Here is a 21,835-nt window from a genome sequence, read left to right as displayed (position 1 = left end):
CCCAATCGCGATTCTGGCTATCAAATGCTTCCCCTTCCGGAAAAGCTGTCTCCTCTTGCTGTGTGAGAGTGTGCTGTGAGTCTGCCTTACGAGGCTTCTCCTTCGGCGCCATCTTTGTCCGCGCTCCGGTGGTGGTTTTCTTCCTCTCGGAGCGCGTTAAATAGCGATCCATCCGGGTCCCTCTGGTGAGGTATGGCGTCGGGGAGGCTTCCCCTTAGATATCTCCGCAACCTGGGGGCACTTTGGCTGCTTTTTCGCCGCTGTTCGTCGGGTGGTCTGGCGGAGCTCTCTCACTCGCCTCCTACCATCAAGGCGCCGGAACCGGAAGTCCTGACCAGTATTTTAAAAGTGATTTTATTTGATATTTATAAATTGTACACTGGTAATTTTTTTTTTTTTTATTATTTTTTTTTTTTATTTTTTTTTTTTCTCATTTGAAAGCTGCTGATGCATTCTAAGCCTCTTTCGGCATATCTGGTTTGGCTGCCTTGTGCAGCCAAATAAGCAGGTGGCAGTAAGCAGTTATATTTGCCTGTTCCGGGTGGCTTATTCTCTCCCTCCACCGGCAGCTCTGAACTTCCGGCAGATCTTCTGGGTCCCAATCACATCCAATCACATTGACAAGATTGGGATCCAGATAAGGTGTCAGTGTTACGCTGCCGGAAGAGATAGAAGAGACTCTTCCATCACCCCTCTTCCACCACCAGGTGGCTCTGTAACTCTGACACAGCCTCCTGGATCCTGATCACACCATATCATGTGATTGGAACCGAGAAGACATGTTGGGATTACATTGCCGCAGTGGTGGAGGAAGAAGCAGCTGATCCAGCCGTCCAGACAGATAGGTATGAAAGCTCCCTGCCGCCCACTAAACCTTGCCAAGCCTGCCAGGCTGGGGAAGGCACACTTCCCCAGCGACTGGAGAAATTCAACCCTGCAGCCAAATAAGTTTTTTTCTTTATTTGGCTGCTAAGAGGTTAAAATAAGCTCTACCAGAAAAGTGCCTGAACACAACTAGGGGCACGTTTCTGCTTTATCCACTCTGTGCTTAAAACTGTATGTATTTAAGCCTTGTACATAGGCTAGTTGGTCCTCAGCCAAGGCAGCTGGTTGGGGGGCCGTCTGTGCTTTAGAATCTAGTGTGTGTACAGAGGTCCCCTGGCCTCCATCAGGGACTCTGAGCGCTGGCTGAGAACTTCTTTCTCCCCACTCACTCTAGTTGCTCTGTGCAGCTCCATTGTGTGCCAGTCTGTTTGCTCGCCTCCATCTCTATTGCAACAGAATGCATCGCTAGCCCTGAGGCTAGCAATACATCTCCACAGTGTTGGTTGCAATGTCGCCGACAAATCAAGTCGAGATCTCTGCTGGGCAACAGTAATTGCAAATATGTATGGGCCTTTAGGTGCATTTTTAACATGTGTTAGATGCAATTATAACTCTTTAGTACAATTCTGTTTAACAGTCTGAGAAAGGAATAGGAGACCCAAAACATTGCTGTGTAATGAAAATTTAAAGGCTGTTTTATTTTTTTCACTGCAACAGATTTTTAACAAAGAGCCATAATAAAGAATCTGTTTAGAAAAATAAACAAAAAACAAATCTGTTTAGAATGGTGGATAATAATCTGTTGACTTAACAGCACATGGTCAAAACCTGCCACAACTTTTAACTTTTGGACTATTTTTCCATTACACAAGTAATTGTGCAGCCATTGACTTGCAGAACATACCTACTTGTTTTATATATTCAACCTCCTCGAAGGCCCACTGCACAACATCTGTAAAATTCTATTAAATGCTAAAGCCTTGCATACATGCTGTAAAAACTGACAATTGTTTTATGAGTAGATTTTGTTTTGTGAGTGTAGTAGATTAGAGGCGCCCCAGCATATACTCCACTTCCACAAAAAAACACTGCTGCTGCAACCAGATCGATCCCTTGTCCACAGAAAGCACAGTAAGGGTAGGTTGCAGCAATGGTGTAACACAGATCAGCACAACAATGGATGCCACTCCACTTCTGCAGTCTCTCTTGTCACAACCACGACCTATCCCTACTAGGTCTCGGCTTCCTGCCATAATCAGGTGTAGTTTCGATTTTCTGCCATTATCAGGGGCACCGTGATGAAGCCGAAACTAGTCGAGATGAGAGCAGGCTAAGCTACTACTGTACCTAGCTGAGGGAATGAGTACCACCCTAGTGCTGATTGTTGTGCTGATCAGTGCTACACCAGCGCTGCAACATACCCTTACCAAGAATCTAGCCTTGTACAGGTGTCCCATAAATTCAGAATCTCTAAACACAGAGCAATTCATTTTCACATTTCTCCTGCCCATCGGAAACTACTCTACCATCTTCTGCTTGATCATCCCTCCGCGCACATTTAAAATGGCTGGGGGCAAATTTGGGAGCTGAGTGAAGCCGAAATACCGGGAAAATTTGTGCTCCGGCTAATGTTGAATATTCTGAAGTGGCTTCCTACCCTGATTTGAATCCTATTGAACATCTATGCAAAGAAGTGAAATGTGCAATCTGGAGAAGTTGTCCATCAAACCTGGCACAAGGAGAGTGGGCCAAACCAGTGTCTGGCAGCTGCACAAGTCTCATTGTCATCTACATGAATCAGTTGTTCTAGTGATTGCCTCTAATGTTTCACGTGTCCCATTGTTTTTGTCCATGCCATTTTCATTTGTGTTGTTAAACTTGAATGTTTTATGAATCAACATTTGAAAACAAATCCTGTAAGTTCTTTGTTTGTCACGGGTACCAACACAATTGACCACATCTTAATTCATACGTTTCAAAGCTGTACGATGTTTGCATTTGTTATAGTCCTTTAATGTTTTCCCAGTGTAATGTCCTCTATTATCGCCTTATAGTGATGAGACCTAACATTTCATCACTAAAATACATTTTGCTTTAATTGTTTTGTCTGATGCTAAACCAATTAACTGTCCTGCCATATTGCTAATGCTGACATTCTTGTCACTTGCAACATGTTCAGCCATATGTAAAATCCACATTAGGCTCAATTATTTGAAATTTTGTGGTTGTGTTATTGAGGATATTTAGATCAAATGGTGATATTTAGATCACATAGGACACTTTAAGAATGTTGATTCACACTTTCTATGTTTCTTTGTAATCTGATTCTATACAGGTGCGACAGCATAGACAAATTAAAAGCACAGCTACCGAAAATGGAACAAGAGTTAAAAGAACCTGGGCGATTTAAGGATTTTTATCAGTTTACATTCAACTTTGCAAAAAACCCAGGGCAGAAAGGACTAGGTATGTTAAGCTGCATGTACATCACACAGGCTATCTTTTGACAAATGTATGTAAGATCCATAAAGCAAATTCAAAGGAGGGAAATCCTCTCTATCATAAAAGTTCTTTTGTGTTGCCAAAATGGTTCTCACCACCACCACCACACCAAATATTGGAAAGGGACTCACCCTTTTCTAAGACCCCCAATTAGGTCTTAGTCTCGCCTTGGGGTTATTCCCAGGTCACCCCCGACCTTATCGAACTGTGTCTTTAGTGGGCTAGGCCAATCCACAAGTGCTGACAGATAACCTCCAAATAAAAAATCTCACATAGCGTAATACTGTATGGTTTTAAAAGCCTTAAAAATTTATTGCACTTACAATTTTCTCCAGGTAAAAGACAGCATGAGTTTTTCAACGGGCTCTCCCCCGTATTGGTGGCCTCCGAAGGGCTCCCCAAATGTTGCTTCTCGGTCTAGCTGCCGCGCGGTCAGCCTTCAGTGTAGTTTCCGCGTTTGCCCCGCTGTTAGCTCTGCACTCCACGCCGTCTCAGGTCCCGCAGAGCTAACAGCAGAGCTAACAGCGGGGCAAACGCGGAAACTACACGGAAGGCTGACCGCGCGGCAGCTAAACCGAGTAGCAACATTTGGGGAGCCCTTCGGAGGCCACCAATACGGGGGAGAGCCCGTTGAAAAACTCATGCTGTCTTTTACCTGGAGAAAATTGTAAGTGCAATAAATTTTTAAGGCTTTTAAAACCATACAGTATTACGCTATGTGAGATTTTTTATTTGGAGGTTATCTGTCAGCACTTGTGGATTGGCCTAGCCCACTAAAGACACAGTTCGATAAGGTCGGGGGTGACCTGGGAATAACCCCAAGGCGAGACTAAGACCTAATTGGGGGTCTTAGAAAAGGGTGAGTCCCTTTCCAATATTTGGTGTGGTGGTGGTGGTGAGAACCATTTTGGCAACACAAAAGAACTTTTATGATAGAGAGGATTTCCCTCCTTCAGGAGCAGGATTGTGTAGCGCTTAATATCAAACCCAACATTGAACTGTCTATAAAAATATTGGCGCACTGCCTGATTTGATTATATACATTTGCGCATCTCAATTGTTTTGTGATTGTGTGGTTGGGTGGATGATTGTGCCATTGACAGTGACAGTGTCTGTGGGTGGTGAGACTGCACGGGGCAGGAAGATTAGGAGTGCTGGCAGACATCCAGGATGAGCTAGCCGAGAGGCAGGAGGATACCTTCTCCATGGTGGTGGTGGAGACGTCCGTGGGATGGAGGTAAATCTGGGTGTCATCTGCATATAGGGGATAGTTCAAGCCCAGAGAGGAGATAATTTATCTGATAGAGGCAGTGTAGTTTGAGAACAGCAGGGGACCAAGAACAGAGCTTTTGGGAACCATTGAAGGAGGTCTTAAAGGAGTGATTTGAGAGGTAGGAGGAGAACCATGCTAGGGCAAGGTCTTGGATAGGAATAAGGAGTTCTTTGGACAAGACTCCCTAACACTCTACTGCCTACTGAGTGCACTCTAATGTCTGCCTCACAAACGGTTCTGAGGCCGACAGGAGAAAAGCGCTATAAAAATAATGGATTCGCCTCTCCCCATATCCCGGCCAAGGTCACGTGAGGGGGACCTGATGAGTCACAGCTCAGGTGACGAAATGCGTAATGGGGGGTTTGGGGAGATGCACACTGAGTTGGTGCCTTTAGTCACCATATTAAAGTTGTATTACGCAATGGAAGTATTTTGTTGATTTAATAGCTGCTGGAACGCTATGGTGTTTGTGATATGCAAGATTTAAAGAAGCCCTGTTGGGGAAAAGCATGTCCTCTCCCTCATGCAAGTATGTGAATTGCACAAGGGTGTACTACTGAGGGTATACTCGCCATGAGAGGATCTTGTTTTTAAGGTTTACTTTTTATAACTACATATTTTAAATTTTACACTTTTTCACGATAGTGGTCCTTTAAAGGGAGTCTGACGTGAAAATAAAACAGATACTCCCCTAAGGAGAGGGAAGGATCTGAGTCCTATAGAGCCTTTTTGGTCTCCCCATGGTCCCCGTGTTCCCCCACATGCTCCCCCATTAGTCTATGATCGATCGGTCGCAGACTGCTCTCTTCCACTTCTGGTGGGCTTCGGGAGTCTTCAGAAGCACTCGGGCTTCTGAAGACAGGCCGCTCCGCACTGTGCACACGCGATGGCTTCTCTTGCTCACTTCCTGTGCACAGTACAGAGCAGCCAGTCTTCGGGAGCCAGAGTGCTCTGAAGACTTCTAAATCCTCCGGCGGTGGGAGTTTTGAACCGGGGATCCAGAGCTGTAATGCGGGGACTGCGAGAACGGGAAGGCTCTATAGGACCCAAAGCCTTCTCTCTCCTTAGAGAGTCTATTTTTTTTTTTTATTTTAACTTCAGATTCGGTGCCCATTAAGGATACAATCCCACGGGCGTTCAAACGTTTCCAATCACTGCTATGATTGATTTGAATCAATCCTGCATATACTGAGTACCTCTTTGTAGCAGAGTCATTGTAACAACTGTAACCTTGTACAGTTGTCCTGCGGCAAAGTAGGGGGAGGGACATTATGGTGGGAGCTGCAGTTTCTGCACTGTAAATTCCCTTGGAGTTGTAATAGCTGCAGAACATGTGAGTGATGAATCTAGTGATGAATTTAATGCCTTGAGCCATGTTTTGCTCTGTTTACACAATCTTTGTCAGTTATTTAGTTTTGGCTGTAAATGGCAGGCTGTCACCTAAAATGTAAATGTTTTATTATTCAAGTGTAATTTTTGTCACTTTGCAGACTTAGAAATGGCCATTGCCTACTGGAATTTAGTACTAAACGGACGATTTAAATTCCTAGACTTATGGAACAAGTTTTTATTGGTAAGATTATGATGATCCCCACAATTTATAACCGGCTCTTTTTTTCCGCAGGGCGCAAAGTAGACGTTAATTGGCTTTACATTGTGTGTGTGGTTTTTTTAAAATCTGTTATTACAACTACAAGACAGGATTTCTTGCTCTTTGTCAACTGCAATATTAGTCTCGCTGTGCTAGGATTGCATGGTTTTAAAGTGGAACTAAAGTTAAAATTACACCTCCGCCCTACTAATAGATGAGACACAACACTAAGTTCTACTAGAAGACCCAGCAAAAGTTAATAAGTTTACTTAGTTCCTCATGGGAGCCTTATCAGTTTGCAGCACAGAGCTGTTCCAGCAGCCTAGAAACTGATAATCATATCTGAATTTAAGGGATCAGTTTCAAGTTTCACTTTAAACCAAAAACTTTTCAGGTAGACAGAGAGCTGTATATTCAGGAAATATAGCAGTGTGGAGCATACACATCAAGTTATATATAATATAACTTTATTGCACAATCTGTTAGCTTTTACATTCGCTAGATCATGGGGAGGACTGTGAGTTTCTCACAGATGACATTACTATAAGTCAAAAGCAGGTAAGAGGGTCACTATAGTCTTTGCTTGTATGCTATGCTAGACTACAGTATAGTTGTGCTTTAAAGAGAGTCTGAAGCGAAAATAAAACTCGCTTCAGAGCTTATATTCAGCAGGGGCATGTGTGCCCCTGCTAAAACGCCGCTATCCCGCGGCTGAACGGGGGTCCCTTACCTCTTAAATCCCCTCCGTGGTGCCCGGGGATCTCTTCCTGGTGAGGCAGGGCTAATGGCTGCAGGCCTGCCCTCACACGCGTCTGTCTGCGCGTATCTCCGCCTCTCTCCCGCCCCTCTCGGCCTTCCTTCACTGAGAGGGGCGGGGGAGAGGCGGCGATGTGCCGCTGATAGACGGGCTGTGAGGCAGGGCTGCAGCCGTTAGCCCTGCCTCCAGCAGCATCAAAATCTACGACCAAGTTGGTCATAGATTTTGCAAGGGGGGATTTGGGGGGTAAGGGACCCCCGTTCAGCCGCGGGAAAGCGGCGTTTTAGCAGGGGCACACATGCCCCCTGCTATATATAAGCTCTGAAGTGAGATTTATTCTCGCTTCAGAGTCTCTGTAACATTTTCAGGCTAACTCAGTGTTCTAACACATTTGAAGCAAATCCAACTTCATTTGAGGGCTAGTTCACACTGGGCACTCGGAGTGCTGCTAGCTCGCGATCGTGATTTAAACTTAAATCTTGCGATTCTTGTGAGATTTGCGCTTGTGATTCTTGTTCAATAGAAGGGAATTCACAGAGCAATTGCCCCCAAAACGCTGCATGCAACCGCTGCAGTGTGAATGTATCCATAGGGATAAATTGTATCAGCGCTTTGCCGGCGATCAGCAAAGCACTCAAGCATCGCCCCAATGTGATCCAGCCCGTATATTGTGTTACTACAGTCATCAGAATTGTGGCCGTTTTATATTATCGTACAGTAGTTATATCTTTGAACTGTCTTATTAAATTGTTGGCATTTTCTGCAGACCTCTCACAGTAAAATCTCAGACTTAGCTCAGTTTGTCACAATGGCAACAAATTGGCGGGGCCTAGATTAGCCGTATTAAACGTCCCTTCGATTATTCAGCATATACTTAACAAAAGTTGCCTTGGAATATTGCTCTTTTTGTGCTAATTTGTAATACTTTTATTTTTACCAGGAACACCATAAACGATCTATACCTAAGGACACATGGAACCTATTACTAGATTTCAGCACAATGATAGCAGATGACATGTCAAACTATGATGAAGAAGGTATGGTGAATGATCTATAGTTGGTGACTAAAGACCTTGATGGACAGCACGTAAATGATGGCATGCTAGTTGTGACTGTCGTATAGAACGTTTTCTAAGGGCTGAACACGATAAACTGCAAATATTATATAATATTTAAGACTGGATTAAGCAGGAATGACCTTTACATAGTCTATGTATATGGACACAGCAGCGCCACTAGGGGGGTGCGGTAGGTGGGTACCACACCAGGTGTCACCAGCAGAGGGGGTGGCACCAAGGTCCAGGCTAAGGGAGAGTGGAGTAAGGCTATGTAAATATAAACTATTTTTGCGTACATACACACGCACGCTCGCTCACTCATGCACTCTGAATCCAGCGCAGAAGACTTGGGCACAGCCGGCGCCCCCATAGACCGTAATAGGAATTTTTTGGCTTATTGGTTTTTGTTTAGCCTAGTGAGGTTGGAGGATCATGGGGTAAAAGTGGGGTGACACCATGAGTTTCCACTCTGGGTGACACTAACCATAGTGATGCCTCTATATGGACGTTTTTAGATATGCTGCGCTGCTTAATATGTTGGCGCTTTATAAATACAATAAATAAATAGATAAGCATGAATGTGATATCAGCCAGACTAGATGGTGTTAAAAACATGATATTGCATATCCTTCAACTTTTAGTGGGCATTTAGTAGTATACCTAATTGATCAAACACAGTCAATGCAAATTTTACAGTTGTGTGGACTGGCTGGTGGAATGAGGGGTGGGGGTTGCACTAGAATGCTTGCCATTTTAATACTTTCCCTATAGTTTGAAAGTAAGGTATTTTAGTTAGTTGTTGGAAATGAGAAAGACTTTATAGGTTACCATATTAATTTCCTATTCTTCTGACCATCAATTTTCATAATACAGCTACAAAGCCCCATCGAGGTCCCATGGACAGAAAGTGAGGGTGCGTTTCCACTAGTGCGGTGGGAAATCGCCGCGGATTCTCCGTGGACGAATTCGCATGCAGGAGCGAAATCGCATGCGGTTGTATGCGAATTTTACCGCGAATTCGCATACGATTTCGCATGGATGACGCTGTGTGCGAATTTAACCATGTCAGTGCCTGTGTGTTTTTTTTATTGATTCCATGCGAAATAGTATGCGAATTCGCATGAAAATTCGCATGAAAATTCGCATGAAAAAACACCATGCGAATTCCCTATTAAATACATTGTATGCGAATCGCATGCGTGTGTGCGGTGTCCGAAGTCGGATGGCTCTGCTGAGCAGATTTTTCCTGCACAAGAAAACGCTCCGTTTTCCTGACAAGTGGACACAGGCTCATTCACTTTTATTGGTTATGCGAATTTGCATGCGGGGAACGCATGCGAATTCGCGTTAGTGGAAACGCACCCTCAGGGAAATTCTCTCCAATAGGGGCACAGCAGTAATAGCCCCCAAAAGTTTACAAAACTAAAATTACGAAAAGAAATCTGCAGTTAATCTGTACACACAAGGAAGTCTAGCCAGAGTGGAACATATCGACCTCATGTGGCTCCTCTAATTAGCTTCTTGCAAGCCATGTCCCTCCCATGCCAGTAGCCACGACCCTTCCACATCAGCAGCTACATTCCTCATGCACATACACCTATCCATATGAATGTGTGCAGGACCAGTCCATGTTTACCAACATTTACTAACATTAACTGCTTCTAGACCAAAGCAGTACGAATCTACGGCCAGCAGGTGGCAATTCGGCTCTCACTGGATGTAGATTTTACTGCTTCGATATTCCGTGTCCCCGTTGCTACGCTGATCTCGCCGCTCTTTCCATGCTGCAATTTGGTCGCTCTGCCGTCTATAAGACAGCAGAGTTCTGTGATCAGGTCATGAGCTGCTTTCATTGGCTCCTGACCGCGTGATTACGGAGAGCCAATCACATTGGCTCACATTGATAGACAGTGTCAATAGCCAATGAAAGCGGCTCCTGACTGGCTATCAGCGCTCTGCCGTCTGAGGAGCCTGCGGCGATGGGACAGCGGAGGGTATGTGCGGCGATTCGTCGGGAGGTAGCGTTTTCCGGTACCAGCAGTCTCTGGTCCTTAAGGGGCCAGAGACTGCTGGTATGGAAGTGGTAAAACAACAGAGAAAAGTGTAGATTCAGTCTCAGTTAATTTAGATCAACAAACAGTCCAATAATATGTGGAACAGGGCTGAATGTTGGATGGGGAGTTCAATGCTCTAGACTTTGAAACCGACAAAGTAGTGTTAGATGTACATCTAAAGAGTTTTTTTTTTTTTTGTTTTTTTTTTAATATAGAATGAAGAACTGAGAAATGTTATCAAATGATTTAAAATGTGTACATACTGTAGTACTGCTACTATTTCTTTTTTATTTTTTGCAGGAGCATGGCCAGTTCTCATTGATGACTTTGTGGAATTTGCACGTCCTCAAATTGCAGGGACAAAAAGTACAACAGTGTAGCACTAAAGAACCTTGTAGAATGTACATAGTCTGTACAAACTAACACAACAGAAAACTGCACAGTCAGTTTCTTCTGGCTGAACTGATTTGAATGTCAACCCTAGCAGCAACTCCAGAGGGTTGAAAGAGACACTTGGAGTCATCTTATAAGACCATATCCTATTTCATTCTCTTGGTGGTTTGGGCCTGTCTACTAGTCCAGGAGCGCAATTTCCACTTCGTTTCCAGACCATGGATGTCATAACATATCTGGAACATCCTAATCTATCCTGTCATCGATTTTAGATTGATTCTGTGGCTTGATCACACTCGCATAAAGCACAGCGCCACCTTCATCTGCTAACTTCTTCATAGCCCTGGTTATACCTCCTTGCTCATTCCAGAGACTATGCAGGTGGCACCTCATCAGATAGTGTTCTGGTGTTCTCCTGTAAAGAGACAAGGAAAAGTGTTCCTTCTCATTGTCATCTGTTTGGGACTTCACCGTACATGGAGGGCGATGCCGTTATCAGAACCAAAGCAAGTGTTTTGGTAGAACTGGAGAGGACATTAAAAACAATCAAAACTCTCATGATTTGTGGATTATTCCCCTTCCCTGATGTTTTTGAAGTGAAAACATTTGCTGAAGAAGGAAGAAAGCTGCACTTATGTCTTGCTGTAACTAATCAGGTTGGAGGTCTAGCACCGGCCCGTGCTGGAGCCTCTCTGGATGGTTGATGCTCCTATGCTCAGCAGTTGTTTGTGTGTGACACAAATATTTGTTAAATGTCATGTTGGTACTTTTCCAGGAAGGATACTGTGACATATCAGTGTCTTTTTTTTTTTTTTTTTTTTTTTTCTTACATTGCTATTGTCCTCTCATGACACTTGTAAAACACTTCTTTGTACCAGTGCACAGCTAGCTACCCCTTACCGAAACGCTTACTGAATTGAATTTCTGCAGACACTGAAGGTGAATTCCTGTGTAGCATATCATACACATGTTAAGTACATATCTGAATCACAGTATAACTAGAATTCAAAATCACCAAATGAAGATTGCCTAAAACATCAAGTAGCATAACCTGTCCTTCTGTCAACTTTATAAACAATTTGATTATTTCTTTTAACTCCGATGGCACACATCTCCTTTGTTTTGCCTGCTTTGCAGTTCCGCCCAGTGAATTTTTATTTTTTTTTTCTTTCTTTTTTTTTTAGAGCTGGAAGTATCAGAAAAGAAAGATTGGATATTGCGTTTTCTTTGTGACATGAAAAATAACATTTAATTTATCTAATCAATGTGTTTGTTATTTGTACCCGGTTTCGGAAAGGCTCAAAACTGAACAGCATTTTAACATGTTAAAATCAACTAATGGCTAAACCTTGCATTACCTGTATGTTGTTGTTGAAAGCTAAACTACTAATAGGTCTATATTCCCACTCACTCGGGTGTAATTGAAACGACCATCTTCCAAACTTTTTTGGCTGCGGCCACATTCCTCTAGCAGGCCACATGCCTCTCCTCCCTCTCTCCTTGCAGAGTTCTGAGTGGGTGCGTTATGATAGGTTTAACTTGCCCAATTGCATCTTCCAGTGGCGATCTCCATGGGATCATGTGGCACGTACTGACGGTGGGTCACATGACACCTCTGTGGCCATGGAGATTGCAGCTGGAAATTGCGATTGGGTGAGTTAAACTTCTCATTACACACCACACACAACTTTGTAAGGAGGGAGGAGAGGAATCTGGTCCTCTATCAGCGGGCTGGATCCAAAACACCAACAAGCCGGATAGAGCCTGTGGGCTGTAGTTTTTTCCAGCCCTAAGTTAGACTTAAAGGACAACTGAATTGGGAAGAATGCAGAGGCTGCCATATTTATCTCCTTTTAAACAATATCAGTTGTCTGGCTGATCTGTTTGGCTGCAGCAGTGTCAGAATAACACCAGAAATGGACATACAGCTAATCTTGTCAGATCTGACAATAATGTCAAACACCTGATCTGCTGCATGCTTTTTCAGGGTCTGTGGCTAAAAGTATTAGAGGCAGAGGGTCAGCAGGATAGCCAGGTGACTGGTATTGTTGAAAATTAAATATGGCAGCCTCTGTATCTTTCTCACTTCAGTTGAGTTTTAAGTTTGACTGCATTAGCCACAAGCTTGTTTCAAGTGAATGATTCAGACACTATTGATGCAGGAAATATCAACAGGATGCCATTGCAACTAGTGTTTTTTTAAAAGGGAATAAATATGGCAGCCTCCATATCTCTCTCGGGTCAGTTATACTTTTGTGTTCACATGCTGAAATCTTCCATACCACTTCCAGCCTCCCTGAAACACCTCCACTCATGAGAGATCTAACTCAGAAGTAAAGACCTTTCAGGCAGGACTATACAGACTCCGTATTCTCTGAAGTCGAATGCCATACTTAGCAGTTTTGGGGTGAAAATCTACATAAACCCTCAATTGAGCAAATAAACTTTTAAGCAAATACTAACCATAAAAGATGCAAATTTATAAGTATTCAGACTACTTTTTGGGTCATGCAGTCCTCTGAACTGTGGCCAGCATCTAATGTCCATCCATTGCTTAGACATTCCTGACCAGTTTTGTGGTTATTATGCAACTTAAGAGGCTCGTTCCGAGCCTAGGAGGAGATCAAGCGCACAGTTCCACAGGATTGGCTGACACTGATTATATTCCATACATTTATTATGGGGAGTGTTGCATCACCCTCCAATTCCTGTTCCATTTTTCCACAGCTTACCATTCAGCCCTCTGACACTGAGGGAATTCTGAAGGCATCCTGCACTATAGGCAAAGTAACATTTTGGATTGGTTGGTAAGTCCACAAACAATACAATTTTGATTGTATGTACAATTTGTGATCTTGTTCAGAGATCGAGTAAGCTGCCTCCACTTGTCATTTGAGCATGAGAAAGACGCTATGCTAACACTCTATTTCTGTAAAAAAGGGTTATTTCAACAACCTCACTAGATGTAACAATATATATTAACCCAGTGATCTGCAAACTTGGCTCTCCAGATGTTAAGGAACTACAATGCATTGCCTTTATGAATCATGGCTGTGGCTGTCAGACTCCTGCAATGCATTGTGGGACTTGTAGTTCCTTTAGGGCCCGTTTCCACTTGCGTGATTTCCGCGCCGAATCCTCAGTTTCCCCACAGGCAAATCGCTCGGGGAAACTGCCATAGGAAACAATAGCGCCGCCGGCCAAATCGCTTGCGCTAGTGACTCGGCCGGCATTGCCATCCGAAATGGTGCGGGAGGCTGTGAATCCGCACGGCTGATAGAATTCGTCTGCGTACCCGCAGACCCGGAAGTGCCGCTGCACGTCTTGCAGACGCGTGCGACTCAAGTGGATACGGGCCCTAACAGCTGGAGAGCCAAGTTTGCAGATCACTGTATTAACCCATTAGCAGCCTCAAAGAAATGATCTGGTTTGAGATAAATGCACTGCTTTGACCTCAGCCGGCAGAACTTGTTATGCTGTAAATTCTTGGAATGCTTTGATGTCTCTCTGATGGCAGAGGATATAGAAACTGAAAGCAGAAGTCCTATGTTATTGTCTCCCACTGTCCCTAATGACAAGTGGCCATAAATACACATTACTGCAGTCACAATTAGTAGCAAAGAAATGTAACAAATAAAAAAAAGTGCTAAAATAAATTGGCCTGGAGCACTTGCAAGCCTCTAAATAAATTGGCTGCTAAAGGGTTAATAAAACAGTTATGAAAACGCTCTCTCTGAAATGCAGGATTCTTTGCAGAGGATATTCAGAACAAGGGCTTACACATCGACTTTTAATGGTTTATTTTATAACAAAATGGAGCATAAAAAGTATACCAAAAATGTAAAAAAAAATGATCCAACAATAGAATGAGATTTGATGTAGCCAAAATATTGGGAATTGATGTAGAATTAATAACTTAGTAGTCTATGCAATTACAGTGTCAGTTTGGAAACTGTAAGTCCAAGAAGGTGATGGAAGGCTCTTTGTTAATAGTCCCATAATAAAGGAAAGTTGGGCTGGGGTCAGCATTGAAGGACCCTTGTGAATCTGCAGCACAGACTTTTAACCCTCTCTCTGCTGGAGTGGAAATTGTAATGAGAGATGGGTAGACTGCCATTTGATCCAGGTCAGCCCCTTTCATTCGAGGGAGAAATCAGTGTGTAATATGAAGAAATCTCAGTATTCCCTGACAGTACACTCTACACTGAATAGGATGACGATCTCGGATTCAGCTGGGGTTCTCAAATTCATACGTATCAAACACTGCGTACCCGTAGTTATTATGTTTTATAACAGAGAATTAATGTCTCTGTGGCCGAATGTGCTAATGCTATGATTGACTGTTTTTGACGTTTATATTTTAACCAGTGATGGTCCCACTCATTTTCTCGTGGCTAACATAAATGAAAATGGAGAATTCTGATAGAGAACTGTTATTATTTATAACTTTTTGAATGAAAGGTGACCTTTCAGGCTGATCTTTCTGTTGACAGGATATGGGGGAATGTTGCTTTTGGCAGTTAATTGTTTATGACCCCTCTGGTTCCTGGCTCCTGAAAATGTCTGAGGGGTCATTTAGTGAGAAAGCCAGGCCTGCTAGAAGAGGTTTATTGCCCCCTCTACAGGTAAAGGTATTCCAGTTTACTGGAATGCGTGGTAGTTTTTAAGTCGCTGTGCAGTGTACAAACTAACTTTTTAGAGGAGACTTTGTGAAGCGCTTTTTTTCTGCGCAAATGGGAAATCCGTTATAGGGAACACCCAGTTTTTATACCATACTTTGTTTTAATAAAGTTTTAAAGAGCAGCTGTCAGCCAAACTATCTCTGAAAAACAACCACATATAAAAGTATATAAATACTTGCTCTACTTACATAACATGTATTGCGCTGTCCATGTTTTCACATTAGTGATTTTTCTACAGTAAAAAAAAAAGAGAAAATCCTTCTTAGCATTTCCCATCTTAACTGTGGCTATTTTGAAGCCAATCCTGATGCCATTTCCTCCCTTAACCTCCTCCCCACCGATGCATCGTGTATCTACACCCCTCTGGATCAGTGAATGGGAACTTGTGTTTACAAAGCCGATCAAACTGCCCATAGTGAATGATCACCAGCATCAACATGATGCCTGTGGTCATTCACAAAGTGAAAATAAACACACACAGACACATTGCTTCCCGTGTACTATTCAGTACACAGACTACAGTGTGGGGACATCTAGTGGACAAAAAATAAAACCATTAGTGATGAAGTGGTTAAAGGAGTTATCAAGCAAAAAAAAATGAGTTTCACTTACCTGGGGCTTCTACCAGCCCCATGCAGCCATCCTGTGCCCTCATAGTCACTCACTGCTGCTCTGGTCCCCCTCCGTCAGCTAGTTTAGTTTTTACTGACCTCGAGGTCGGTGGGCCGCATTGCGTTCATTTTTACGCGTTCCCGCTGGTGCAGGAACATTAACACATACATTTTTACGCGTTAGTGGTTCAACGCGTAAAAACTTACGCGTTGATCCACTAACGCGTAAAAAAGTATGTGTTAACGTTCCTGCACCAGCGGGAATGCGTAAAATTTTAAGCAATGTGGCCCGCCTATCCCGAGGTCGGCAAAAACTAAACTAGCTGACGGAGGGAGACCAGAGCAGCAGTGAGTGACTACGAGGGCACAGGATGGCTGCATGGGGCTTGTAGAAGCCCCAGGTAAGTGAAACTTTTTTTTTTGCCTGATAACTCCTTTAACCACTTAAGGACCGCCCCCAGCCGATGGGCGGCGGCAAAGTCCGGGCCCAAACGACCGCAATACGCCCATCGGCGGGGGCGGCTGCGGGAGTGGTTATGCGGCGATCGCGTCATTCGTGACGCGATCAGCCGCCGGGGACTAGCTCCGCCCACCGCTCGTAGTAACCCGCCGGCCGTTCGGAAGCGCCGGCGGGTTACTAGCACCCGGATCGCCGCACTTACATTGTTTAATAGGCTTTGTAATGTATACAAAGCCTATTATACTGGCTGCCTCCTGCCCTGGTGGTCCCAGTGTCCGAGGGACCACCAGGGCAGGCTGCAGCCACCCTAGTCTGCACCCAAGCACACTGATTTCCCTCCCCCTGCCCCCTGATCGCCCACAGCACCCCTCAGACCCCCCCCCTGCCCACCCCCCAGACCACTGTTTGCACCCAGTCACCCCCCTAATCACCCATCAATCACTCCCTGTCACTATCTGTCAACGCTATTTTTTTTTATCCCCCCCCCCCTGCCCACTGCCCCCTCCTGATCACCCCCCCACCCCTCAGATTCTCCCCAGACCCCCCCCCCCCCCGACCCCTCCCCCCGTGTACTGTATGCATCTATCCCCCCTGATCACCTGTCAATCACCAGTCAATCACCCCCTGTCTCTGCTACCCATCAATCAGCCCCTAACCTGCCCCTTGCGGGCAATCTGATCACCCACCCACACCAATAGATCGCCCGCAGATCCGACATCAGATCACCTCCCAAATCCATTGTTTACATCTATTCTCTCCTCTAAACACCCACTAATTACCCATCAATCACCTATCAATCACCCCCTATCACCACCTGTCACTGTTACCCATCAGATTAGACCCTAATCTACCCCTTGCGGGCACCCAATCACCCGCCCACACGCTCAGATTGCCCTCAGACCCCCCTTTATCAATTCGCCAGTGCAATATTTACATCTGTTATTCCCTGTAATAACCCACTGATCACCTGTCAATCACCTATCAATCACCCCCTGTCACTGCCACCCATCAATCACCCCCTGTCACTGCCACCCATCAATCAGCCCCTAACCTGCCCCTTGCGGGCAATCTGATCACCCACCCACACCAATAGATCGCCCGCAGATCCGACATCAGATCACCTCCCAAGTGCAGTGTTTGCATCTCTTCTCTCCTCTAAACACCCACTAATTACCCATCAATCACCCCCTATCACCACCTGTCACGGTTACCCATCAGATTAGACCCTAATCTGCCCCTTGCGGGCACCCAATCACCCGCCCACACCTCAGAACGTCCTCAGACCCCAGCCCTGATCACCTCGCTAGTGCATTGCTTGCATCTATTTCCCCCCTCTAATCACACCTTGAGACACCCATCAATCACCTCCTGTCACCCCCTAGCACACCTACCCATCAGATCAGGCCCTAATTTGCCCCGTGTGGGCTCCTGATCACTCGGCCAAACCCTCAGGTCCCCCTCAGACCCCCTTCCGATCACCTCCCCAGTGCATTGATTGCATCTATTTTCCCCTCTAACCGCCCCCTGAGACACCCATCAATCACCTCCTGTCACCCCCTAGCACTCCTATCCATCAGATCAGGCCCAAAACATCCTGTCATCTAAGAGGCCACCCTGCTTATGACCGGTTCCACAAAATTTGCCCCCTCATAGACCACCTGTCATCAAAATTTGCAGATGCTTATACCCCTGATCAGTCATTTTGAGAAATTTGGTTTCCAGACTACTCACAGTTTTGGGCCCGTAAAATGCCAGGGCAGTATAGGAACCCCACAAGTGACCCCATTTTAGAAAGAAGACACCCCAAGGTATTCTGTTAGGTGTATGATGAGTTCATAGAAGATTTTATTTTTTGTCACAAGTTAGCGGAAATTGATATGTATTGTTTTTTTTTTTCACAAAGTGTCATTTTCCGCTAACTTGTGACAAAAAAAAAATCTTCTATGAACTCACCATACTCCTAACAGAATACCTTGGGGTGTCTTCTTTCTAAAATGGGGTCACTTGTGGGGTTCCTATACTGCCCTGGCATTTAAGGGGCCCTAAACCGTGAGCAGTAGTCTAGAATCCAAAAGCCTCAAAATGACCTGTGAATAGGACGTTAGGCCCCTTAGCGCACCTAGGTTGCAAAAAAGTGTCACACATGTGGTATCGCCGTACTCCGAAGAAGTAGTATATTGTGTTTTGGGGTGTATTTTTACACATACCCATGCTGGGTGGGAGAAATCTCTCTGTAAAAGGACAATTGTGTGTAAAAAAAAATCAAACAATTGTCATTTACAGAGATATTTCTCCCACCCAGCATGGGTATGTGTAAAAATACACCCCAAAACACATTATACTACTTCTCCTGAGTACGGCGGTACCACATGTGTGGCACTTTTTTGCACCCTAAGTGCGCTAAGAGGCCCAAAGTCCAATGAGTACCTTTAGGATTTCACAGGTCATTTTGCGACATTTGGTTTCAAGACTACTCCTCACGGTTTAGGGCCCCTAAAATGCCAGGGCAGTATAGGAACCCCACAAATGACCCCATTTTAGAAAGAAGACACCCCAAGGTATTCCGTTAGGAGTATGGTGAGTTCATAGAAGATTTTATTTTTTGTCACAAGTTAGCGGAAAATGACACTTTGTGAAAAAAAACAATTAAAATCAATTTCCGCTAACTTGTGACAAAAAAAAAAAAATCTTCTATGAACTCACCATCCTCCTAACGGAATACCTTGGGGTGTCTTCTTTCTAAAATGGGGTAATTTGTGGGGTTCCTATACTGTCCTGGCATTTTAGGGGCCCTAAACCGTGAGGAGTAGTCTTGAAACGAAATTTCTCAAAATGACCTGTGAAATCCTAAAGGTACTAATTGAACTTTGGGCCCCTTAGCGCAGTTAGGGTGCAAAAAAGTGCCACACATGTGGTATCGCCGTACTCAGGAGAAGTAGTATAATGTGTTTGGGGGTGTATTTTTCCACATACCCATGCTGAGTGGGAGAAATCTCTCTATAAATAGACAATTGTGTGTAAAAAAAATAAAACAATTGTCATTTATGGAGATATTTCTCCCACCCAGCATGGGTATGTGTAAAAATACACCCCAAAACACATTATACTACTTCTCCTGAGTACGGCAATACCACATGTGTGGCACTTTTTTGCAGCCTAACTGCGCTAAGGGGCCAAAAGTCCAATGAGCATCTTTAGGCTTTACAGGGGTGCTTACAATTAGGCACCCCCCAAAATGCCAGGACAGTGAACACACCCCACAAATGACCCCATTTTGGAAATTAGACACTTCAAGGTATTCAGAGAGGAGCATAGTGAGTCCGTGGCAGATTTCATTTTTTTTTGTTGCAAGTTAGAAGAAATGGAAACTTTTTTTTTTTCTTTTCTTTTTTTTGTCAGAAAGTGTCATTTTCCGCTAACTTGTGACAAAAAATAAAATCTTCTATGAACTCACCATGCCTCTCACTGAATACTTTGGGATGTCTTCTTTCCAAAATGGGGTCATTTGGGGGGTATTTGTACTATCCTGGAATTTTAGCCCCTCATGAAACCTGACAGGTGCGCAGAAAAGTCAGAGATGCTTGAAAATGGGAAAATTCACTTTTTGCACCATAGTTTGTAAACGCTATAACTTTTACCCAAACCAATAAATATACACTGAATGGGTTTTTTTTTATCAAAAACATGTTTGTCCACATTTTTCGCGCTGCATGTATACAGAAATTTTACTTTATTTGAAAAATGGCAGCACAGAAAGTTAAAAAAATCATTTTTTTGCCAAAATTCATGTCTTTTTTGATGAATATAATAAAAAGTAAAAATCGCAGGAGCAATCAAATAGCATCAAAAGAAAGCTTTATTAGTGACAAGAAAAGGAGGTAAAATTCATTTAGGTGGTAGGTTGTATGACCGAGCAATAAACCGTGAAAGCTGCAGTGGTCTGAATGGAAAAAAAGTGCCTGGTCCTTAACCCCCTTGGCGGTATGAAAAATACCGCCAGGGGGCAGCGCAGCAGTTTTTTTTAAATTATATTTTTTTTAAATCATGTAGCGAGCCGAGGGCTCGCTACATGATAGCCGCTGCTCAGCGGCATCCCCCCAGCCCCGCCGATCGCCTCCGGCGATAGGCGATCAGGAAATCCCGTTCAAAGAACGGGATTTCCTGGAGGGCTTCCCCCGTCGCCATGGCGACGGGGCGGAATGACGTCACCGACGTCAGCGACGTCGGGACGTCATTGGGAGACCCGATCCACCCCTCGGCGCTGCCTGGCACTGATTGGCCAGGCAGCGCTCGGGGTCTGGGGGGGGGGGGGCCGCGCGCCGCACTGGATAGCGGCGATCGGGCGCGCGGCAGCGGCGATCGGGGTGCTGGCGCAGCTAGCAAAGTGCTAGCTGCGTCCAGCAAAAAAAAATTAAGTAAATCGGCCCAGCAGGGCCTGAGCGGCACCCTCCGGCGGCTTACCCCGTGTCACACACGGGGTTACCGTTAAGGGGTAGAAAGACTGTGGTCCTGAAGTGGTTAATCTCTGCCTGATGTGCCCGCCCTTCACTATAGAAAGTGCATTGTTTCAGCATGAGAAATACTGGCCAACCAAAGAGGAACAGAGGTGTGGGAGGGAAAGAGGCTTCAGCCAATCAGGCTGCATTAGTTAAGTCTGAGGGGGAAGTAGAGAAGCAAAAGAGGACAACCCAACATGCCCTGCAACTTCCTTTTTGTATACCAAATTTTGTGTGCACCAAATAAAAGGTAAACTGGGGAATGGTCATTTATCAACAAGAAAAGTAATAGTGATTTTAACTTTCGGATTGCCTGGTTAGCATCCTTATTACTTGTTTACCAGAATTGAGTTTTGATTTTATGCCCGACAGTTACACTTTAAGATATTTACTTATACTATCTAATGTTCTTATGTGGATCCTCTTCCCTGAAGGGGAAATCTGGCTAAAACTTTGCTGAGCCTGGTATCTGTGTATGTAATGTGGTCACAGTCTACAGGTACTTATTCCAGGAGTTTAATGAGCATGTCTGAAAAGTCTACACTTCTAGTGAATTCTCATGAGTGGAGTTGTATGGTAGATAAAACGGCTGTGAGGTTAAACTGGAAAGCAATTAAAGCTCATAAACACCGGGGTAATATATTGTGCAAAACTAATGACGCATTGTTCCAATATCATTTTTAAAAAGTAGCAAACAGTGATTTTTGATAATGTACAACAATTCTCGTGCGTTTCGAGTGATCATCATGACGGACCACATCGGCAGATAATCGTTCATAGTCATCAGTGTGTACAGAGCTATATACACAGGGCTGCGATTATCAAATATGTCCACAAAGTCTACGCTGCTTGCCACGCATTCTGCATTATTTAGCGATCAGATTGTATACCGTATCGCCTGTCAACAAATCACAGCGTTCACATCACCTTGAGTGGATACTATATATATATATATATATATATATATATATATATATATATCATGGAACAATCGTCCATCGGTCTATTTACACATTCTATCTTTTCAGTGTGTATCTAGTTTTTTATACAGTATCTGCTAGCCATGAAATGATCAAGTCAATATCACTCTATGCAACCTTAAAGTGACTCTGTAACAAAAATTACAACGTTTT

At 44.2% G+C, this 21,835-nt stretch overlaps 1 protein-coding gene across 1 annotated transcript in view; it reads left to right on the top strand.

Moving 5' to 3' along the window:
• The window catches only part of DCUN1D1 (defective in cullin neddylation 1 domain containing 1), a 38,305-nt gene extending 26,591 nt beyond the window's left edge, over window positions 1-11,714 (top strand). The window contains exons 4-7 of the mRNA XM_068281091.1: window positions 3,161-3,291; window positions 6,091-6,173; window positions 7,889-7,985; window positions 10,361-11,714. Coding sequence (XP_068137192.1) covers window positions 3,161-3,291; window positions 6,091-6,173; window positions 7,889-7,985; window positions 10,361-10,440 — 391 coding nt within the window. The 3' untranslated portion in view covers window positions 10,441-11,714. The remainder of the gene's footprint in view (window positions 1-3,160; window positions 3,292-6,090; window positions 6,174-7,888; window positions 7,986-10,360) is intronic.
• The last annotated feature ends 10,121 nt before the right edge of the window (window positions 11,715-21,835 follow it).

This window comes from Hyperolius riggenbachi, chromosome 4 (assembly GCF_040937935.1).
Source record: "Hyperolius riggenbachi isolate aHypRig1 chromosome 4, aHypRig1.pri, whole genome shotgun sequence".
Lineage (NCBI taxonomy): Eukaryota > Metazoa > Chordata > Amphibia > Anura > Hyperoliidae > Hyperolius > Hyperolius riggenbachi.
The sequence above is the reverse complement of the archived record's forward strand: the minus strand, read 5'-3'. Positions and strand labels throughout refer to the sequence as shown.